Source organism: Petaurus breviceps, unplaced genomic scaffold (genome assembly GCF_028583685.1).
Source record: "Petaurus breviceps papuanus isolate PSGF00001 unplaced genomic scaffold, PetGlider_PUasm1.0 173, whole genome shotgun sequence".
Lineage (NCBI taxonomy): Eukaryota > Metazoa > Chordata > Mammalia > Diprotodontia > Petauridae > Petaurus > Petaurus breviceps.
The window spans coordinates 22,945,593-22,963,245 of record NW_027185759.1 but is presented as its reverse complement, the minus strand read 5'-3'; the positions used below and the strand labels follow the sequence as shown (position 1 = coordinate 22,963,245).

Here is a 17,653-nt window from a genome sequence, read left to right as displayed (position 1 = left end):
AATTTGTATTAAGTGAAGGCCGATACCTTTTAGGCTGCATTTAATGTCAGAGGCAAGCTAGATGAAAATTTCTCAAGAAAAATACTCAAACAAAGCTAGATGATGCATTCACAAATGCATTCCTCCCAAAGAAGGTCTATGATTCTTCTTTTTTCTTTTTCTTTTTTGCCTGGCATTCAAGTTCTCAATTGTTATAACCAAACCTAGACCCTGTCATGGGGCTGGTCTGGTTCCACTGTCCTAAAAAGACCAGAGGATTGTTGAAGGTATTGGAAGATGGCCTGTGGCAGACATGCCGATCTCAACACTAGATGTAATCATGCTTTTCTCATGTGAGTGACTCATAGGAAAGGATGTGTGGCACACAGGGAAAAAAAAAAGCAAAAAACATTGAATTTCTAGGCAGATCACTTGTGTTCAAATACTGACTCTGGGCCGTCATTGCCTATGTGCCTACTGCGCTAAGCACTATGCTAGGGGCTTTACTAATATAATCTGATCTTTGGGAAAGTAGAAGGAGGCGCTATCAATATCCCCATTTTACAGTTGAAGAAACTGAGGCAAACAGAGGTTAACAGAGGCAAACCAAGTGACTTGGTCAAGGTGATACAGATGAAAAGTGTTTTAAGGCAGGATTTAGACTCAGGTATTCCTGATCCCAGGCCCAACATACTTTCCAGTGAATCACATGGCTGCCTTTGTAATAAAAACCATGTGCAATATTTTATCTTTTGTTATGTTCTCTGTAGGAGAGCTCAGTGAAGCAGGGGATAGAGTGCTGGGCCTGGGGTCAGGAAGACTTATCTTCCTTGGTTCAAATCTGACCTCAGAAACGTACAAGCTGTGAGGTTCTAAGCAAGTTACTTATCCCTATTTCCCTCACTTTCCTCATCTGTAAAATGATCTGGAAAAGGAAATAGCAATCCTCTCCAGGATCTCTGCCAAGAACCACCCTCTCCCCAAAAATGGGTCACAGAGTTGAAAACAACTGAAAAATGACTAAGCCACATCAAATATGTTCTCTAAGTCCTGTCAAGTTAAAAATCATTTCTTATCCATAGTTGTGGAAAATATGTTCTTTCACATTTTGATTTTTAATTTTAAAAAAATAATGTGACTTTTCTTAATTGCATAGAATTCATTATGACACATGGAATAAAATGGTGATTTTAACCCATCTCCTACCAACCTGCTGTCTAGTTTCCTGCATAGTTTAATTATTGGGAAATTATAAATTCTTCCTCTGGAAGTTGATGTTCTTGGTTTTTTTGTTTTTTGGAAACTAACCTTAGGCATAATGTGTGCATTCCTTTTAGTTTTCATTAACTAAATTCACTATTTCTCCTCTCTCTCTTTCTCTCTCTGTATATATAGATATGTGCGTATGCATATTTATATATGTATGTATGTATAAAGCTGGGAGGCATCTAGATTGGGGAATGACTGAATCCATTTTGGTGTCTGATTTTGATGAAGGATTGGATTTGATGAAGTTCCGAGCTCAAATCATAGCTCAGATACTTAGAATTTATGTGACCTGGGCAGTTCACAATCTCTGCCTCAGATTTCTTATCTATAAAATGAGGATAATAATACTACTTAACTCCTAGAATTATTTTGAGGATCAAATGAGATGTTTGTAAAATTGTTTGTAAAACTTTCTATAAATTATAGCTATTATTGTTACATTATCATTAAAATTATTAAATACGGAATGGATAGATATTTGATCTGGGATCTAACACATTCCTTTCCGAGGGATACTACAATTTCTTCCTTTATTCAAGAAACTTGTAGGGCTAGGATTTTGTTCTAGCCCAACCCTAACACGACCTGTAAAATAGCTGTGTGGGGGGGAGTGCAATACTTTGGGGCCCAGAATAAATAAACTTGCTTTGATTGCTCTCAACTGGGCCATCATGTCACCGGGTTGGCTTCCTTTCACCAAATACTTGTTACACTGAAGACCATTAACAACAGCAAATTTTAAGTAAACACCCTTATTCAAGAAAAATAATAAACAGTAATCAGAGAAGTTATACAGAGTAAACTAAACTAACACAAAACGGAGCTCTTTGGCCAAGAGTGAGAAATAACACCTCAGTTCAACCAAGAAGAGATGGCATGATTTCATCAAGGGGGCTGCTCTTTAAGCTGCCCAAAGGGTTGAAACTACTTGTCAAGATGTAATGATGGAAACTGACTTCACCACATGCTGGGCTATGACAGGTCCTGGTATTGATTGGAAAGTTTACAGTCTCCTTCCGTAAATGAATATCTTGATGTCTTTCTCTGACATCTCTCTTCCAACAATGTCCCTTATATAATTATGCTGCATCACACCTGGCCTTTTCTCAGCTAAGCAGGAGTCTCATCTCTCTGTCTCAGCAATTAGCAGTCAATTCTTACTTTGCATAAGGGGCACAGTGCTGTCCATCAGAAAAACCACCATAGACTTTCACAGAAGCAGGGTTGTATACTTAACTACTTTTTCTTTTCTTTTTTAATTAATGATCAGATAGTTTTCTTATCCAGATATATAATATCATTTCAGATATGGTAATACTAAATGCTGTTTCTTCCTACTTTAAAAAAAATCACTATTATCTTCCTAGATATACTTGATTCCTCCTACCCATTTCCAATCTGTTCCTAATCTCTATGAATCTATCTTAATATTGCCAACTTATGCTCCCTTCTCTCTTTTCATATTGATTCCATTCTGGTTCAGACCCTCATCATCTCACACCTCTGTTACCATGGTAACCTTATGGTTGACCTTCTAGCCTCCTTGCCTCTCCTCATGATAGCCCATCTTTCCCTCAACTTGTCAAACTGAGTTTCCTAAAGAATAAGTTTGATTATATCGTCCCATACTATTCAATAAACTCATCTGTTTTTCTAGGATCAAATATAAAATCTTCTTTCTGGAATTTTTTTAATGCACACCAATTTCTACTTTACTGTAAACTTTTATGTGAATTCTACTTCAAATGAGTGTATCTGAAGCTATTTAAATGGACAAATTATTTGGTGTGACACCTTTGAAAATGTTATTTTTATCATCACCTTCCACTGCCCAAAAGCCTTTTAACTACTAACCAAAATAATCCAAACATGTATTTGACTTTTAGTTAAGTATAATCAAAACTTAAAATCAAACATTTATACACATCAAGATTAGGGTTATTAAGTCTAACAAGGGAATATTTTTATTAAACAAATAAAAAAAACTTATTTGAAATTTCTTTAATCCAATCTCTAAAAGAATAATGAAAATCTTAGTTCCCTATGAACATGAGATCATTTCAGCATATTAAAAGTTAAGTGGAGTGAAAGAAAAAATTTTTCTCTTTAAATGTAAACCACATGGCCTTGCTATGTAAAATTCTCTCAGGGTAGTCTCTCATTGCATTAATTGTATCTAAAGAGCTTAATCCCCATCCAAGTCCAGAGGTGGAAGAAAACATAACCCCATATGGCTATAGGGAAGAGAAGACTGTAAAAGCACAGGCTGCTGGTGCTGGTACAACCATGGGGGACGTTTTCATCTACAAAAGCAGAGTAGAACAGTCCAGCTAAAGAGATCAGAGGAACTAGGACAGTGAGTGTGGGGAGAGAAAGAAACATTTTCCTTGACTGCTTATCTCTCCCTCCTCCCAATGTCCTGTGTCCAGGAATTTGGTCCTTAGTAAGAGCAGACTACTTTTGTTCTTTATCTTCTTGTTTCTTATTCTGATGTTTCCTTCTTGCTGCCTGTGGTATCATATTAGGAATATGGTCAAGGATTGGGTAAGCAATTCCCAGTTCTTCATTAATCAGTTCATTTGTTGATACTTCAAACCTCAGAGGCTTCTTGGACAGCAGGCACACCAGCATGTGCAGCAGGGCCACGTCAAAGGTGCCCTTTCTCTTTGGATTCTAAAGCCCTTTGCCACCTGCCCCTGTGTGGCCTCCCCAGTATTCTTAGACTTATTTATCTTCCAGTATATTCTAATATAATGAGACTAGCCAACTTTGTGTTCCTCACATACAATGCTCCATCTCCCAACTTTGTTCATTTTCTCTGACTATTCCTTATCTGGAAATTCTCTCCATCCTTGTCCTTACTTTCTAGCTTCCCTGGATTCCTTGAAGTCTCAGCTAAAATCTTTCCTTTTGCAAAAAAGCATTTCCCAATCCCCCTTAATGCTAGTATCTCTCCTCTAAGAGTACTTCCAACTTGACTTACATATATTTTATTTATACACAGTTGTTTCTCTATTGCCTCCTAGATTAAAATATATACTCCTTGAGGACAGGAACAAGTTTTGCATTTCTTTGTTTCTCAGTGACTTAGCATAGTGTCTTACACATAGTAATCATTTTAATGCTATTTCACTTGACTTGACTATCTTCCTATTCCTTGGCTTAAGAAATAATCAATGCAGGGCTATGGAAAATTTATTGTGACTTCTCTTTCAAACCAACATATAACAAAAACTCAGTTTCTTTATGCCTTACTGATTTTCATAAAATACTTTCTGATTTTTTCAGAACCACTTTCTAATTTCTTTTTTTCTTTTTAAAGAATCCTCCCTGAGTCCATGGAGGATCTAAGCTCTCTATGCCATGGATAGGCTGAGTATACGTTTGTATCAAAGAATCATTGAAGAAGGCTGTAAGTTTTGGCTCATTTGCCAGTATTGACAACTACATCTACTAAATTGTGCCTAGACATGGGGAAAACATAAGAAACACACAAACACATGTTTTCGCTTTTGCTCACATTATATCTCTTGGTTGGCTCCTTTATTTATTTATTTATTCATTCATTCATTCATTCATTCATTCATTTATTTATTTATTCATTCATTCATTCATTCATTCATTTATTTATTTATTTATTTTCACTCCTTTCCATCCTGAGATAGTTTCTGTAAACCCTTAACACAAAAATGCCTGGCACATACTAGACACCATATAAATACTCATTCCATTCTCTTCCCTTGCTGTCAGGGACTGCCTCAAGTCTTCCCTTTTCCTTGACTTCTCCAGCTTAGAGTAAACATCACCCTTACTTTGCCTACATAAGCCCCTAAGCTCCTGGTTGGATTCGTTGTCAGTTATGGATCATGTTTCAGATGATATTGTCAATGTGTAGGGAATGTATCACTTATGTTCTTGCCTTAATCACCAACCTGCACTGCCTTCAGATAAAGACACATATGCCTACCTTCTCAAGGGACACCTGAGCCCAGAAGACCCTGGACCTTGACTGTTTTGTTGTCAGAATCATAGAACTTCTGCCCTGGCCGAATGTTTCCTCCATCACCCCCCCCCACACACACACACACACACACAAGGCACAATTTAATCTCTTCAATCACAAAATACTTTCTGCATGGTACTTTCCATTTTCAGTAAAGTCTTTAATTCCTACCAAACTGATTAAAGTTCTATTAGCATCTAGTTAACACCTTTGATTAACTCAGTGGAGAAGGCTGGAGTTAAAGCGAAAACTCTCCACCTTCCAGTAGTCCAAAGAGGAGAGGCCATATTGACTCAGATAAAATGTGTTTCTATACATGCTTGCCTCTTACAGTATGTAGGATAGTGACATGAGCAGAATTAAAAGAGATGCAGCCACCCATTTCTTATTTACATATTTTCTTCTTTATTATTGATGATGGTCTTTGGTCTGTAAAGTTGTCAGAACAAATGGACAACAGCGGAAACGTAAACCTGGGATAATTTCTGAGATCATAAAAGAGCAAGATGTTAACTTCAACAAACTCAAGTTGCCTGGCACATTTGAGTTAAACACTAAAGAATGGGATGAGTTTGAGTTTGGGGATGTGACTATATAACACTATATTCCTCTTTGTGGAACTATGGAGAGAATGCTCTAATTGAGATGTTTCCATTCAAACAAAAGCATCCATAAGCTAGAGTATGACAGAGATTATGGGGTGATCATAGGGATGAACGATCCAGAACACTGGAGAAGGAAGTGGAATCACATCCTACCTCTTATGTTTACTATCAGTATGACCTCACACCGGGCACTTAACCTCCTTAGCCCCCAGTTTCCTTATACACAGGCTAATGGGATTGGACAAGGTGATCTCTGCTGACCCTTCCAGCTGTACATTTGTAATCCTGTAATTATGAGGGGGCTGGATACATATTGTGTAAGTACCATGGAAGTAACTGTGAATACTAGCCTAGAAACTTGAGAAAGCTTAAGATCTTCAAGTATTGGAAGAACTTTCTTGAGAAGCTGGATTCAACTTTTTCTGTTTTGTTTTGTTTTGTTTTGTTTTTCCCAAGAGGCTAAAACAAACAAACAAAAATAATGCATAGCATTTTCAAGGATGGAAAATCAGACTTAGAGAAAGAAAAAAATGTCCCCACTCTGCAATCAGTCAGTAAGCATTCATTAGTGCCCACCACATGCCAGGAACTGGGCTAAATTCTGAGGATACAAAGAAAGACATAAGGCCATCCCTGCTCTGCAGAAACTCACAGTCCAGTGTGGGAATCCAACATGCAAACGACTATGTACAAACAAGATGCAGAAAGGATGTGTGGGAGAGATCCACCAGAGGGAAGGCCTTTGGCTGTCGAGTTGGTGAGTGGTTGACTAGACAAACTTCAAGGTCTCTTGCAAAGGTATCCATTATCCCCTGAGCCTCAGTGCAATTAAGAAACACAGACTGGTTTGCCTTGGGAGGGAGCGGGTCCTTCCTTTGGGGAGGGCTCGAAGTGAAGACTGAATATCCTCTTGTTGCATTGGAACTTCCTAATGAGGCAGAGACAGGAATAGATGATCTCTGAAGTTCCTCCCAACACTGATATTCTGGGCTACTAAGGTAAACTGTTTGAAAAACTCTTGAAGGGGCAGCTCGGTGGCTTGGTGAATAGAGCACTGACCCTGGAGTCAGGAGGATATGAGTTCAAATCCAGCCTCAGACACTAACACTTACTAGCTGTGTTACCTTGGGAAAGTCACTTAACCCCAATTGCCCCCCTTCCAAAAAGAACAGAATACAAACCCCAAAAACCTCTTGAAGGCAAGAACCATTTTGTCTTTGTATCCTCAGCACCTCACACAACCCTTGGCACAATTCAGTTACTTAATAAATACTCCTAGAATTGAGTTGAATGAACTTGGATTCCTTGGTATGGTGCTTTACTTATTTTCTTTGAACTGTCTCCATTTTCTAGCTTACAACCATCCTCTTCCCTATTCTAATTAAAAGTCAAGATAAAATAATGTATAAAATTTTTCTACCTCTGATTGGTGAGTCCCTGGATGATGCTGGCAATGCTTTAACTTTTCATTACTGTAAGAATTGGTCATTTCATCAGTGCAGAAAATTGTTCTAGTGTTACATGTCATAACCCTACTATGATTTTAGGAGGTGATCTTTAGGAGCTGATGAGGCTAAAAAATTACTACCCTGCCACCAACTTGGTGATGAGCTTTAGGCTGGTCCTGGGATAACAAAAACACAACCCATCAATGGACCCAATTCAAAGTCTTTCTTGCTAGATAAGAGTTATCAGACCTTATGATATTAGCTTCAAGAATCCCATTATCACCTCCATAATACAGTTAGTTAGAACTGAAGTAGAGACTGTTTTTTTTTTAACAGACCCCAATTTCATTGGTAAGGAACTTCCTCTAACAAAGTAAATTGACAACCTTGCCAAATATTTCTGCTTTTGAAATCTCAGTGGGGCACTGAGAAATAAATGGTCACTGAGAATTACACAGCTATAATGTATCAGAGACAGGAGTTGTACCCAGGTCTTCCTGACTCTCAGGGCAGATATCCATCCCGTATGACATACTATGGATACAATATACTCTTCAATATTCTATTAAAGCTATAAGAAGTTACAATGAACAGGCAACTTAGCAACAAGTCCATTTGTATCTGCAGAGGTGCTCACTGAAAAGTCCTTTGAAACCAAATTAGTTTATTCTTCAGAACATCAGTTTTTCTGTCATTCTTCTCTGTAGACCAAGGCTTAAATGAACCACTGATATTGCATAAGCAAGACCAACAGGGAAGAAAAACTTAAAAGAAAAGAAAAAGATAAAGGAAAACCACAATCTCATAAGCTAACTTTTTAACCAGGTTCTTGAACATGTAATGGAAACACACAAATAAAAAATCCTCTGGTCTGTTTGGGATATGAAAATGGTTATGAAATGGTAGTTCATGGTAGTTCAACTCAAAATTGGTATATTTTCCCATTGTCGATTTAACAATCTTGCTTGTCTGTCTAAATGCTTGAAATCCTCCATCTTTTCCTTGGTTGGAAAGACTAAATTGTAATGTAGGCCTACAGCAATAATAACATAGGGATTGAAAAGCTCCATTAAGGGTATATGTGAAAATTGGTAGTGTTATCTCAGTGTGCTTAAAACTACTCCTTTGAAGCTTTATACTCAAGCCATAAATCATATTTTTTTTTTAAATTGCCCAGTGATGCCCATGTCCTTGATACCAAATTGGTTGGCTCCAGTTGAGAACAAATATTACTTACAGGTTCAATGGGACAGGGCTGGTAATATCTGAAATCAAAGGCAGGAACCTAACCATAAGATAAGATTATTGAAGAGAGTTTCTGGCTGTGGCCAGTCTTCTGACATGGGTAAAATATTATCCTAATCTGCCACAGCTTCTCTTTTTCTTTCAATGTTCACCCTTTTAGGACAACAGTAAAATCTTGCATAAAACAGATCCCAAATGAGAGCCCTATGGGGCAAGTATTACCCCTCTCATTTTAGAGATGAGAAAAATAGAGTTTAACAAGCAGAGTGGCTTGCACATATAATCAGTACTGTGACAGATGTGATACAGAGCTGGTTTCTAACATTGCACTGTTCTCTAAGTATAGCTTCATAGAACTAGAAGGTATTTGGGAGGTATTCTAGTCCAAGGCTTTTAAAAATATTTTGTGTTGGAGACCCCTTTGGAAGTCCAGTGAAATCTATGATCCTCTTCTTAGAATAGTGACTTTTTTTAAGCAATTGGGGTTAAGTAACTTGCTCAAGGTTACAGGGCCAATTATTTCCGGGTGTGGTGCTAAGTATCTGAGCCTGGATTTGATCCCAGGTCATCCCGACTCTGGGGCTGGTACTCTTACTCACTGCACCACCTGGCCGCCCCTAGAATGGTGATTTTAATGTTCAAAATTGTTGCAGTAGTAGATTGCAAAGAAAATCAATTGTACCAATCAATAAACATTTTTTAAATGCCTACTGTGTATCAGGCACTGTGCTATCAAGATAGAGTTATCTAATACATCTATAACTAATCTATATCTTGATCATATCATGTCATATCAATCTATCTGTCTATCTATCCTTTTTAAAGTTCACAAACCCAGGTTAAAAATCCCCCTTTCTAGTCTAACCCTTTTATTTTAAATGTGAGGCAATTGAAACCCACAGAGTTAAGTTTCCTTTTTTAAGGTCACATAGGTAGTAGGTTCCAGGTGACTCCAAATCTGATGATCTTTTCATTCTCCCACAATCTTTTTCATCTACCTTTCTCTCCAGCATCACATTACATGCATCTAGTGTTTTCACAGTATGTCCCCATTTCAAGGCAGTAACACATCTTCTGAATCATTCCTGATATCTTCCACTAACAAAAGTTAACAATCCCTCACCTACACAGGCTACCACTTTCTCTGAATATCTTTGGGTGAAAATTGTTTACCTAAATGTTGTCATTCTTTCAGTCAATAAGTCAGTCAATCATTCAAAAGTATTTATTAAGCTCTTAATATGTGTGAAGTGCTAGGAATACAAATATAAGTAGAAAGAAAGACAGTCCTTGTCCTAAAGTTTATATTTTAATGGAAGAAAACAGCAGATGAAAAGAAACTTGAAAGAGAAAGAGATTGGGGTAATATTAATGTGGCATTTATATATTGTCTGGTTTTGTGAGGTGTGATGATGAACCTGAATCAGGAAGACAATGCTTTTTGCAATCCCTAAAGTCATAGATAATTAATATATAATATTACTATTATCATAGAGTATTTAGATGACATTATTTCACTTTATCCTCATAACAATCTCATTGTAACATCTCTCAAATACACCACTTGTCTCCTCTACCACTGCCTACACCCAGGTGAAAGCCCTTATCATGTCACACTTGGACTGTTGTAATACGCTGTTGCTTAGTCTTCCTGCCAGAAGCCTCTTCCAACTCCCTGCCATCCTCCTCAAAGCTGTCACCGTGATCTTCCTAAACCATGCTGCTCACCCTGTCACTCCCCACCTCCTCAAGCCTTGCTCAGTAAGCAGAGAAGGCTCCCTATCAGCCCCAGCCTAAATGATTAAATCCTTTTTGTGATGTTTAAAGTCTTCCATCTTCTCTCCCCTACCTCGCCAGTCTATAAACATTGTACTGCTCTCCCAGCACATACTCTTCCATCCAGTCTAGTTGATGTTCTTCAAACAAGAATCTCCACATTGTGATTGTCAACATTTCAGCTGACTGTTTCCCATAACGAAACTTGACACTCCTCACTATTGCCTCCTGACTTCCCTCTAGTCCCGGTGGAAAGCTATCCTCCACAGGAAGCCTTTCCCTATCTTTCTTTGGTCTAGTGCCTTCCTTCTGAGATTATCAGCAATTTTGCTTGTTGGCATCGTTCTTCTTTGTACATTATTGTTTGTATGTTATCTTTCCCATTAGGGGTGGGGAACCTGTAGCCTCGAGGCCACATGTGGCCCCCTAGGTCCTCAAGTCCCCTTAATAAAAAGATTTGTTCTGTAAAACTTGGGCAAAGTCAAAAGGCCGCACCCAAGGACCCTAAGGCCACATGTGGCCTTGAGGCCACAGGGTCCCCATCCTTGCACTAGTCTGTGATCTTTGAGAGGAGAAGCTTTTTTTCTATTTCCAATGTTTATTCAGTGCCAGGCACATAGTGGGAGCTTAATAAAGGTTTACTGACCTACTCACTGTGCAGTAATTATTTTCCTTTTCATTTCATGTGAAGATCTAAGCATCAAAGAGTTCAACTGACTTGTCTCAGTTCATAAAGCTGGTTAGGGAAGGAGACAGTCCACACACTATATGTCTTGGTTCCAAATCTTGCATTTCTTTTACTGCCTCATGATGTACTGGACATTTCTTCTCTGGGAGGATTACCTGAAAAGATGTTGGATAGAAGCATATCTAAGCTTGGGAGAAAGGGACTTAAATGTAGATATTCCTTTAAAACAAAGTCAAAAGAAGAAGCTTAGGATTGTTAGTAGTTGCCAGGTTGTGTGCTGTATATGTTGTCTCTGCACATCCTTTGTGTGCCCTGATACTGGTTTGCTACAAATTTGAGCCAAGTTGGAGAGAGACCAAAAGCCAGGTCCCTGAGGCTGCCAATGACCCTCTGATCCTGTGATGATGCCAGAGGTGGTTCTGGTCATAAGTTAAAAAGTCATGGCTATTTGAGTGCACAACATTTCTGTTTTTGTTGTTTCTTCCCTTCAAGATGAACAAATTATAACTACAGCAACTTAGAGAATTATTTCCTGTCTGGGTCAGGGCTCTGTGGGTCATTGTTTACATATGCTCCCTTTTTGAATTAGAGAAGAATGTGGATCTTTTGAGAAAGTACATTTTGACCCGACTACATTTGGGTCAAATATACAATGGGGAGATAGGTCTTGTCAATATCGCCAATCACAATAAAGATTTAGGGCATCCTTTGCTTATCATGAAATAATGGCTGTGAGCTCCTGCTACACTTCTCCACATTCATCTTCATTCTCACTGCTTTTCAGTAGTTTTTTTTTTCATTTTCCCTTTTACTTTCTGTAACGTAAAATTGAGTTCATCATATTTTCAGTACTTTCAGACCATTTGATTCAATTCAGACCAATTCAACAAACATTAATTAAGCACCTATTATATGCTAGGCATGACGGTATTTCAGATAGAAAAAGAAAAATTAAGCCTTCCCTAATACCAGTGAGCTTCCTTTCTATTGAGAGTATTTAGAAAATAGGCATAGGACCACAGGTTTAGAGCTGGAAGGGACCTGAAAGGACATTGAGTACAATGCACTCGTTTTATACATAAGGAAATTCGGGGCCAAAGCGGTGAAGAGACTTGACCAGTGTTACACAGAGAGAGGTAAGGTCATCATAAATACTTCCTGACTCCAAAGTCCCTGCTCTTTCCATTCTAGCTCCCCACCTCTCAAGTGAGTGTAGACATGTAAATATGAAGGAATGAGCAGGATTTTTAACCAGAAGAAAATATTAGTAACTGGGATAGGACAGATCATATCAGAAAAGACCTTACAGAGAATGACATAGTTGAGCTGTATTCAAATAAAATGGGCATTCTACAAGGAGGTGTTGAGGAGGGAGAATATTCTAGACCTGGGCATTCACTTAATGGAATGGAATGAAGATGGAAAATGGAATATCTATTGTGAGGAGCAGATAGAGACAGACCATTTTGCTTGGAATAGAGAGAAAATGAAAGAATATCATAGACCAGAAGAGAACTTTATAGAAGCATAGAAAATTATTGAGTACATGTCTATTTGTGTGTATTCATGAGAAAGAGCAGTGCATGTGTGTGTGTGTGTGTGTGTGTGTGGCATAGGGTGACATGATCAAATATGTGGTAAGGAAACATACAAACCTAGCTAGAAAAGTAATCTAAGACTAGAAGAAGCAGAGGAATATGCAAAAAGGCAACAGGTTCTGGCCATAAATGTTCTAGCGCAAGAGTTCATTCAACCCCAGCTCTTTGTGTTCCTGTCCCTCTCTACTCTCTCCTTAGTATTCCTTCTGAAACCTTCCTTTGTTGTTAAACTATCCCATCCTAATTCTCTTTTCCTTTCATTCCTTCCACCTTTGTTATTTACAAAATCTTAGCTTTCTCCACCAGTCATCACACTTCTTCACATCCTTTCACACTTTGAGCTTTTCTAACTGTGGTGATACATAGACCAGGATGAGAACTATGCAGAAACTTGAGCTCCATTACCACTTTTGGCCCCTGGCTCTGTCACCATCAGTGAAAAACCACTTCACCATGTGCATGGCTTTCTCCATCCACCCTGTCCAATGCTTTGCTGCTGTTATCTACAGACCTCTAGCTTGCTTTCCCTTCACACAAGTAAAATCACACAAGTAAAAAATAAATCATATGTGTGTTTTGATCCCAAACCATGCCCTCTTTGGACATCCTGGAGATCCAGTTCTTCAACTTCCTTAACTTTCGTGAAAGATGTGTTTATTTTAATCTCAACTCCATTCATTCCTTTAAGTGCTCTTAGCCCTCAAGAGTGTAGGGTCCACACCACTTATTTCACCCCAGGTAATAGAATTCTATGTTGTACTTCTGCCTGAAAAGCCAGATCACACTACTGTGTTTCACCAATCACCTTTCCCAGTGCCTGGTAAAGTACTCCATACTCCAAAGGAGCTAAATGCTGGCTTGATTAATTGGTCATAGTATCTTCAACTCTATATAGAGAACAGCTGTCAATGCTTTTCTATAGGATACAGGCATAGGCTGAGTCATTTTCCAAGTTAAAAAGCCCACAAAACTTTAAGACTCTTTAATAGTATTTTAGTTGTCTTTTAGAATTCTTAGGAAGCTCTGTCCTGCAAATCTGCTAAGAGTGTGGATCGCTCAGTCGTGGTGACCTTGCTAGCTTTGCCCCCATTTATACTTCAGAGGACACATTTTCTGTCTTCACATCTGAGGAACTTCTGACCTGCGATGTTCCTGATGGATTTGCCTCCTGACCTGCTAGTTTTTCAACTTCTAAATAGGAAGTTGTATTTAACTTTTAAAATTGAGCTGCTCACATCTATGATTTGATCCATTTTCCTCTTGTTTTTTCTTGTAATAGCTACCAATTTATATATTTGAATATAAACTTTCATTTTACCTGACTAGTCAGGTATTTCCTAATAGGATATATAAACCTTAAATGCCTCCAACTCCAACACTCTCTCTCCACACACACACGTATATAAATATATATACATATATACATACATATATGCATATATAGTGTGTGTATATATTATTTGCACATATACTTTTACATATAAATTTATTTATAGATATTATATACATTGTGTATATATATATGTATACACACATTGTATATACATATTGTATACATTGATTTGTTGTTGTTGTTCAGTGATTCAGTCAGTCTGACTGCAACTCCTTGGACTGTACTGTTCATGGAGTTTTCTTGGCAAAAGTATTGGAGTGACTGTTATTTCCTTCTCTAATGGATTAAGGAAAATAAAGGTAAAGTGACTTACCCAGGGTCACACAGTTAGTAAATGTCTGGGGCCAGATTTGAACTCATGTCTTCCTGACTCTAGGCCCACAGCTTTATTCACTGAGCCACTTATCTGCCTCTCAAATTTAATTTACATATGTGTATAATATATAAATTCTTTTGCATATATGTATCTCTTTATATATGTATAAATTTTATTTGTTACATTCCAGTCACTTCCTCTCTAGTTATTGTATGTGTGTATGTATGTATACATGTACACAGACATAAACAGAGCCAAACACAATTTTTAACTTAATAATGACTACTACTAAAGTATATATCATTCTCCACCTGGCAACAAATTCTCTACTAAACAGAAGGGAAGTATTCCTACCTTAACCAATTGGTGCCAACATTTAATGAGAATTCTTCCATCTTTTTAGCATTGGCATCAATTACATTTTAGTGATTATTGTATACATTATTCTCTAATAATAGAGAATAGTAGTTCATAGTAGTTCTTTAAAAACGTCCCAGATTGAGGGGTGACTAGGTGGTGCAGTGAATAGAGCACGGGCCCTGAAGTCAGGAGGGCCTGATTTCAAATCCAGCCTCAGACACTTAATACTTACTAGCCCTGTAACCTTGGGCAAGTCACTTAACCCCAATTGCCCTCCAAAAAGCAAAAACAAACAAAAATACCCCACATTTCTCAAAATTAATCTTTTATACCAATCCTTACAGCATAATTATATGCAAATAATAATACTAACAACAAGAACTTCAAGGTTTGTAAAATCATTTCCATTAAATAACCCTGTGAGATGTTGGATCTTATTATTCCAGTTTTACAAGAGGGGAAAGAGGCTAAAAAGAATGAAGCATTTTAGCATAAATGAAACAGCTTATGTCTGAATTCTGGTCTTCCTGATTCTAAGTCAAATTAGCCTTGAATCACAGTATATTTAACCAACACTGTTTCTAGTTCTTTTGCCATTACAAAAAAAATGACTGCTTTTAATATTTTAGTAAATATATAGTCTTTCCAACCCCCACCCCACAATTTACCGCCTTCTGATATATGGCCATTTTTTTTTATTTTTTTTTTTTTATTTTTTTGGGGAAACAAAACTCTTGGTCCAAAGAGTTTGAAACATTCATTAAAATTTTAAAAATAGTTCAAATTTTGAAAAGTAGAATGTGTGCAGTCTGATCATACATCATGTTGTACTTTAATATGTAATAATGTTTGCTTATGACGGAAAGTCTATTTGTGTCATGATTAGAGGTACTAATGGGTACCTCATATATTTTATTATGAAAATTGACATTTCATTCTGCAATCTGTGGTATATTTTAAATGATATCCATCAAATGAGGAATTATTATAAGATACTCTTCAGAGTGTCTGGCAAGTTAGTGGACTGTGAAGCCTTGAGATGTCCTAATTGTGATACCAGGACCGTCCATTGTAGTGAGCAGCATTAGCTGACTATGGCTGCCTTGAAAGCAGGAACTACAGCAGGATGGGTTACAGTTAATCCAGATTATTCTTTCTTGAGCTGTACATATTTTTCTACCCAGAAATTCCCAAGTTATTAGCAAAATCGTAAATTAATACAAGGTTGGTAGCTTAGATCTGTCCAATGAGTGACCACTAATCTCTTCATGGAGGCTTCATTCCACAGATATCATTTCCACCTCAAACTCTAAGCTCAATATGAACTTCTAAGCCAGTGGGTAGCTGGCTAGCTTTTTTCCCACGGTGTTTCTGATTTAGAATTAGAGACTTTTTGAGCTTTCAATCAAATTATTAAGATATTGAACATAATGAGATTTCTGGGATTGACCCAGAAGGTGTTGCAAAAACAATTTTTGATTGAAAAAAAAACTCTCCATTTCAGAATATAGTAGCTCTTACTATATGTGTGTGTGTGTGTATATATATATATATATATATATATATATATATATACACACTCCCTATATGAGTCTGTTGTATATTTGGACCTTAAATTATGTGAATGATGACCTTACATTATGCGAATTATGACACACAACATTAAAACTTTAGGCATTGATTTATATGCCTTTAAAAAAGGGGGAATTTGTAGTAAGCAAAAATATTTGATTCTTGGGGTCAGTTCCTATGCAGATTTCCCTGATGATGCGACTTTGGCTTCTGGCTTTGAAGTCTGCTCTCAGAACATGCTTTGTTATGTGAATGTGTAAGATCAGAGTTAACTGACCTTTCCTAAGACTTTTTGGTGCATAGATAACATGGTCTTATCCAATTTTGAGCTATTTCCAGGATATGCCAGATAATGATAAGAATACTCCATGATATGACAGACTAAGTTATTGATATGAGTACTTGAATCTGTCAGCTTGATCTTTAAAAACCTTGTTCAAAGAATCATTAAATGGAGTTCATGGTTCTTCCTTGAACTAAAAAAAAAGAATTATAGACTTTTTGGAAATCAATACCCCCATTTTAGAGATGAAGAAATTGAGACCGACATGAAGCAGAGAATCACAGAATTTTATATTTTGAGGGAATTTCTGAGGCCATATCATCTATCTAAAGATGAATCCTCTCTACAATAACTTGAAAACCTCTATTGAGGAAGAACATACTCATTACCAAGTTGACCCATTCCACATGTTATTTGTTCAATCTTTTCCATCCTAACATGAATCTAATTCTTCCTTTTGACATCATCTACCATAACATTTTAGAATTATACTTATTTGGGTTTGATTTGATATAATCCAGGTGTGAAGTGATGAAGGCCTCCACCAAATCTGAGCTGGAAAGACATAATGGCCCTGAGACAATCCAAAAGTGGAGAAAGAGAAAGTAGGACTGAGATATGAAAGAGAACCATGATGCACAGGAGGCTCTGCAGTCCTACAGATATGGCCAAGTTGGAGACACAGGTAGACATGACCAATTGTATCCACTTCCTTGAGGACTGAGGGAAATTCTAAAAAAAAATCTCTACTTTCTCCGACTTCTCCTAGCATCTGTCTATCGAGAGACACTATAAAATGTTCTGATGAGTTTTTGCCCTAAAATCTTCAGTAACCTGAATTTTGCCTCAACCACAAAGAGTCAAAAATATTACTTATAGATATAAATGTAAATTAAGTCAGAGATCCAAATCTCTGCTTAAATGTTTGGAATTTTCTTGCAAACTCAACTCAATTGTGATTGTATTCTTCAGTTTTCATATAATGAAAAATACTTAAAGAAGATTCAACCATAGGAACTTGAGGAACCATCATACTGCCTTTGGGCTTAAAGCAAGCTAATTACTCTGATAGAGTATTATAAATACAATCAAGAACAAGAAAAAAGGAAAACAAAAGG

At 37.3% G+C, this 17,653-nt stretch overlaps 1 protein-coding gene across 1 annotated transcript; it reads right to left on the bottom strand.

Moving 5' to 3' along the window:
- Positions 1-3,320: 3,320 nt before the first annotated feature.
- LOC138157864 (phosphatidylinositol N-acetylglucosaminyltransferase subunit Y-like) lies at positions 3,321-3,630 on the bottom strand. The gene has a single exon (XM_069083658.1). It carries the CDS (start codon positions 3,628-3,630, stop codon positions 3,415-3,417), a length of 216 nt encoding a protein of 71 aa, XP_068939759.1. The 3' UTR covers positions 3,321-3,414.
- Between the last annotated feature and the right edge of the window lie 14,023 nt (positions 3,631-17,653).